General features: G+C 36.6%; 1 protein-coding gene across 1 annotated transcript; it reads left to right on the forward strand.

Annotated features, from left to right (window-relative positions):
• The first annotated feature begins 997 nt into the window (after positions 1-997).
• On the forward strand, positions 998-6,549 carry LOC110915407 (polyadenylate-binding protein 2). Its single transcript, XM_022160106.2, has 9 exons — positions 998-1,443; positions 2,205-2,323; positions 3,046-3,699; positions 4,069-4,146; positions 4,230-4,319; positions 4,381-4,518; positions 5,250-5,417; positions 5,492-5,641; positions 6,163-6,549. Exons 1-9 carry the CDS (start codon positions 1,158-1,160, stop codon positions 6,403-6,405), a joined length of 1,926 nt encoding a protein of 641 aa, XP_022015798.1. The 5' UTR covers positions 998-1,157; the 3' UTR covers positions 6,406-6,549.
• The last annotated feature ends 222 nt before the right edge of the window (positions 6,550-6,771 follow it).

The following is a 6,771-nucleotide window of genomic DNA, read 5'->3' on the forward strand; positions in this document are numbered from 1 at the left end:
TGTGATTCTAATAACAGGTAAAGAAAGTGAATCACGAAAACTTTATGCTTAAGCCCTCTTTAATGTGATGTAACGTGATATTAATAAGGTTAGGAGAAAAAGAACAAAGACCAAACTCATGTTGTAAGATACTACAACACGCTCAATACATGATACATTGTAACTCCTCGAATTCAAATCCCTAAACTATAAGGGTCATCTTATTTATTATCACACCCCAATATCTTATTCTCACATAATTTTTTCACTTTCACTCTATAATATACTCCGTATATTTTTTTTTTTGAAAAATAAACTTCATTAAACTACCTCCGACCCAAACGGGCAAAAGACCAAACAAATAAAACACCCTCATCTAAACGGATAAATGACAAAGAAATTACAAAATATACAAAAGGTATTATCAAGCTATATAATACATATATCTACTAGTGGGGACTGGGTAGAGGTGTGAAAATATATAAAAGCTCTAAAATGTTAATCCCTTCGTCCCATTAAAAGTGTCATATTTTAAATTTTCAAAGTCTTTATTTATAAACTTTGACTTTAATTATATATTTTTTGTGTTATATAAAACTTGATGAAAATTAACCCGATAAAAACACTTGTAAAACACACTCAAATCATATAACTTTCATCAAGTATTATCTAACACAAACAAAATTATTTAAGTTCAAAATTTATAAATGAAGACTTTGAAAATTCAAAATATGACACTTTTAATGAGACGGAGGTAGTATCAATTTTACGTTACTTTGACCCATGCCCCACACTTGACTTTCCCCGAAAATAAAAAAAAAAATACGACATTTTATGACACGTGGAACCCAAGTCACCTATCCCCACGTGTCCTCTTATCTATACCGTTACATTGTGCCATCCAACCGTAACTGCCAGGTGGCCCACACACATCAACAGCATTCCAATCCAACGGTCCACATTCATCGTCCCACCCTCTCAAACCCTAGCTCTATATATACCTCGTCACTTTCCATTCATCGTTGCAGTGCAGCTCCCTCTGCCCTCCCAAAAACATATAAAAAATATTATTATTATACTATAATCATCATTTCTCCGATCAATTCATCATCACAAATTCAGATCTCATCGTTACATTACAATTTATCCGTTTAATTTAGGGTTGAAATTTGAAAAAAATGGCGCAAATTCAGGTGCAACCGCCGCTGCCGACGGGGCCGAACGGTGCTGGAGGTGTTGCGGCGACGGCGGTGGCAGCGGCGGTGGCGGTGGCAGGTGGTGGAGGACAGACGTTTGGAACGACGTCGCTTTACGTAGGGGACCTGGAGTATGGTGTGACAGATTCGCAGTTGTATGATTTGTTTAATCAGGTTGGACAGGTGGTTACGGTTAGGGTTTGTAGGGATCTGAGCAGTCGGAGATCGTTGGGATATGGTTATGTTAATTACAGCAATGCTGATGATGGTGAGTGTTGTTATGGATATTCCTTCATTTGTGAATTTGATGTTGATTTTTTTATTGTGATTTGAATGAATTGAATATTAGATGTTAAAATTATTAATTTGATTAATTTAATTGCACTGACATTGTAAAGTAAATGGTCATTATTATAATATCAAATAATAAATATCTAAATTTAATCATATGTTCTGATAATTTGGGATTGTGAAATGTTGCATATTGATTTAAGATGGATATTATGTATATTCTGATCCTAAAAAAATACTGCATTTTTGTAGATTTTTTTTAGCTTTTTTACATTTGCACATCTGAATTGACAAGAAATATACTTTTTTTTCATTTTGAATTGATAATTCAGTTATCTTTCATGCATTTGCTGTTGTTGGTACCTTAGCTATGTTCTTCGAGGTAATGAGTTCGTTGGAGATTTTTATAAATAAAACCAAATGAAGCAGATGAGCTATCAATCATAATTGATGCTTTTGTTTATGAATCTAAAATGAAGTACAATACAGTTATTTCCCTTTTGGTGGCAAATTTATCACTTCTGTTTAGTTGATGGAATAAATAATGATATGCATAATAAGGTTGGCATTATATCAGATTTATGTTGGTTTTTGTGTGCTAGTTATTCCTCTGAGCAGTGAATTTATTTGTATTGTACTTGTGTAGTCATATGAACGATTGTGTGCAATAGTAATGTAACGTTTCGGACGTGTTTGTGTATGTTATGAAATTGACTTTTTGTGTTATCTGGATTGCAGCTGCAAGGGCTATAAGTATTCTGAACTTTACTCCAGTGAATGGCAAGTCGATTCGGATCATGTATTCTCACAGGGACCCAAGTATTCGGAAAAGTGGAACTGCGAATATCTTTATCAAGGTAAAATATGCAAAATATGTCTATTAATTATAATATTCAATTTGCTTGTTTGAAATTTGTATCTTTGATCGGATTACTAGTTAGTCTAGTTATAAGATACATAGCATTTAGCAACCTTGCTCAATCTCTTATAGTAATTCTGCTGCTTTTATGGTGTATTGGTTGTTGTTACCATTAATTTCATCGCCTTAATTATGTTTCAACTTGGTTCCAGTGGTTGCTAATGATTTTTTTTGTTTGTTTAAGTTTTAAATAACCGAAGTAAATGATTGCATTCCTTTTGTTGACTCTGTTCTAACCGTTGCCATGAAATCGCGTAAACGGTCTTTTACCTCTGCATTGACTCTGATACGAACAATCCGCATTTATGTAGTAACGTTTTTTTTTCCAATTTATCATTTTGAAGCTTGACGGCGTCATTAAGTATTTGTTCCACTTATGCATCCAAGAAAATGATCGTCTTTTAGAATCATAACATGCTCATTCGTGCTTTGGCTTCTGCTTTCTTGGACCACTCTGTTTGGAAACAAAATTTATGAAAAAAATTTATAAGACATGATTTGCAAGGGATTTCTTTTTGATAAAAAAATGTTCTGTTATCAGCAAATTAATTAGAATATAGTGTGGTGGAGTCGTAAACCTTCTGTTCTTTCTTTTTAGTGATATATTCTTATAACGTAGTTTCTGTTATGCACATGTTGACCCTTCTCTTTTGTGTACAGAATTTGGACAAAACAATCGACAACAAAGCATTGCACGACACATTTTCAAGCTTTGGTAATATCCTTTCATGCAAGATAGCCACCGACTCTACTGGTCAGTCAAAGGGCTACGGATTCGTGCAGTTCGACACAGAAGAAGCTGCACAGAACGCAATTGACAAGTTAAACGGCATGTTGATGAACGACAAACAAGTCTACGTCGGTCACTTTCTTCGCAAGCAAGAACGTGACTCTTCCTCGACCTCAAAGTTCAACAACGTGTACGTAAAAAACTTACCGGAGTCCACTACTGACGAAGATCTGAAAAAGACTTTCGGCGAGTACGGTACAATTACAAGTGCTGTTATTATGAGAGACGGAGATGGAAAATCCAAATGCTTCGGGTTTGTCAATTTTGAAAATGCGGATGACGCTGCAAAAGCGGTTGAATCTTTAAATGGTAAGAAAATTGATGACAAAGAATGGTATGTTGGGAAAGCGCAGAAGAAATCGGAACGAGAGCTTGAATTGAAGAGTCGGTTTGAGCAGAATGCAAAAGAAGCAGCTGAGAAATATCAAGGTGCTAATTTGTATGTGAAGAATTTGGATGATACTATTGATGATGATAAGCTTAAGAAACTCTTCTCTGAATATGGTACAATTACCTCATGCAAGGTTTGTCGCTTATTATTATAATTATAAATATATACTAAAACATAACTTGTTAGCTACAGCCCCGTTGTAAGTACGTTATTTTATTCATGTTCCGAACCCGTCGCAGGTATTCGTTTTTATGGTTATAACGATTGTCGATTCCATCATGGACTGAACCGATAACTTTTCCGCGTCTTTTGAATATATCCCGTCATGACCTGCTCTTTTTACATTACGTAAAATGTCACGTTGCGATTTTGCTTTTTATATCCGTAGTTCGAACCCGCCGTGAAGCGCGGGCGGTAACCCACTAGTTTCCAACTGTTTTAAGAGAGATAATGTTTTGATAATATCTTTCGATCTAACTTGTGATGCTTATTTGTTTAATAGGTTATGCTGGATCCCAATGGAAATAGCAGAGGCTCTGGATTTGTTGCCTTTTCAACTCCCGAAGAGGCTTCTCAAGCTGTAAGTGATATGTTTGAGCTACATTGAATGTTATCCGTTACGTAATTAATCGTTTAATCTACTTTGATTATTATGATTTATAGCTTGCGGAGATGAATGGGAAGATGATTGTCAACAAACCACTTTACGTGGCACTTGCTCAACGTAAAGAAGAGAGAAGGGCAAAGCTGCAGGTAACGTTTCTCGACATGCTATTTATTTTTATGTTTCGGTTTAAGTAATCTTTTTCCACAGGCACAGTTTTCACAAATGAGGCCTGTTACCATGGGAGCTTCATTGGGTCCGCGTATGCCCGTGTATCCTCCCGGTGGTCCAGGTATCGGTCAGCAACTATTCTACGGGCAGGCCCCTCCTACTATGCTTCCTCCCCAGGTAATCCTCCCGTCACATACAAATCTTAATTTTTTATTATGGTACCAAATGCACTGGATTTATTTCTTATTTTAAGATAGGGGTGTGCATGGTTCGGTTACCAAGAAGTCAGTTTTACTTACTTTAAGCTAGGGGTGTGCATGGTTCGGTTCAGTTCGGTTATTAGCCTTAACCGAAACCGAAACAAAACCAAAGTCATAGGTTAATCTATTTTATTAACCGTTCGGTTTTCGGTTAATAGGGTTTATTCGGTTAGTTTGTCAGTTTTAGGTTCGGTTCAGTAAACGTTGGTTAATAACCAAAATCAAACTTGGGCTAATTTTTAAACTAGAAATACATGGAATGGAAATATAAATACATGAAATGCTAGTATAAATACATAAAAATTGTGGTATAAATACATGATTTGGATGTATAAATATATGAAATGGAGGTATAAAAGCTAGAAATATACGAAAATGTGAGTAGTCCGGTTCGGTTCAGTTAATTTCAGTTAACCGAGGGTACAACAAAAAACTGATCTTTGGTTTTCGGTTTATTCGGTTCGATTTCGGTTAACGATTCGGTTGTTGTTCATCCCTACTTTAAGCCGACCCAACTTTCTTATTTTATTAAGGGTGTTCCATCTTAGATTTCACAATTATGTCGTCTTCCAGTAAAGACTATATGTCATCTTTAGTCGATTTTGTATCGTCGGAATTTCAGTCGGCTGATGGTTTGTTTTTTTATAGGCGGGTTTTGGTTACCAACAACAGCTGGTCCCTGGAATGAGGCCCGGTATGCCAAACTTCTTTCTTCCGGTTGCCCAACAGGGTCAACAGAGCCGGAGGCGTGGCACAGGGGCGGCGTCACAAAATCAGCAGCAGCCTTTTCCAATGATGCAACAGCAGCAGCAACAGGTATGTGTATTGTGTAAAAGACATAGTTAGGGTGAAATGGTATGTTTTGTAATTATTGCAATTGGTGTGATCAGATGTTTCCAAGGGGACGTGTGTTTCGTTATCCTGGACGCAATGATGGAAACATGGCGGTGGTTCCTGTCTCGTATGCTCGAGATCAAGCAATGCCGATTACAGCTTTGACTTCCGCCCTTGCGAATGCTTCTCCTGAGCAGCAGAGGACGGTATGTTGTGTTTCGGTATTTTCTTGAATAATAAAATAATGAGTAAAATGCCATTTTTGTCCCTAAGGTTTGGCCACTTTTGTGACTTTTGTCCAATGGTTTGTTTTTTCGCATCTGGATCCAAAAGGTTTGAAATTATGTCATTATCATCTAGCTCGTTAACTCCATCCATTTTTCTCGGTCAAATCATGGGTATTTTTGTCATTTTTCCTAACAGGCAGTTTGGTCTTTTGAATACTTGTACATTATGCGAAATGCTTGTACATAAAGTGAAAAAGACCGAATTGCCCTTTAAGTTAAGAAAAAAGACGGAAATACCCATGAATTAACGGAGAAAAATGGATGGAGTTAACAAGCCGGATGAAAATGACAAGATTTTGAACCTTTTGGATCCAGAGACGGAAAAACAAAACCTTTGGATGAAAGTTGCAAAACTGGACAAACCTCAATGACGAAAATGGCATTTTACTATAAAATAGTATATATATTATGGTTTAAATAATTTTTTTCTTTTTTTACAGATGCTGGGTGAGAATCTGTACCCACTGGTGGATGAGTTGGAGCATGAGAATGCGGCAAAGGTGACAGGCATGCTTCTAGAGATGGATCAAACGGAGGTGTTGCACTTGCTGGAATCGCCAGATGCTTTGAAATCGAAGGTTTCGGAAGCCATGGAGGTGTTGAGGAATGTCCAGCCGCAGCAAACCAACAGCACCGCGGCTCAGCTTGCTTCTCTGTCTCTTAAGGACAGTCTTGTCTCTTGATCCTGATGCTGAGCATTAGTGAGGAGTTTTGTTCTTTTTTGATATTATCAACTGCTTTTTAAAATAGGATGTTTGTTTGAAACCATCCTTTGGGATGTGGGTTTTTGTTTTCTTTGGAAATGCAACCCAAGACTTTCTGATTTTGTTGCTGCTGTTAACAAATTTTGTTAAAATATATATATATCTTTCTTTCACCTGGTGTGTGTATTGAACAATGCTGAAGTTCGGTCATACCAGGACAATTCATCAACCCTGAAATGCAAACAGACCTTCTGTTTGAAAATGTTGAGATTACAATCTAGATGTTTAACTTAAGTTGATACAGTAAGGCGGAATTTAATGGAATCAATCTAACGGAATAAATGG

Source organism: Helianthus annuus, chromosome 16 (genome assembly GCF_002127325.2).
Source record: "Helianthus annuus cultivar XRQ/B chromosome 16, HanXRQr2.0-SUNRISE, whole genome shotgun sequence".
Taxonomy (NCBI): Eukaryota; Viridiplantae; Streptophyta; class Magnoliopsida; order Asterales; family Asteraceae; genus Helianthus; species Helianthus annuus.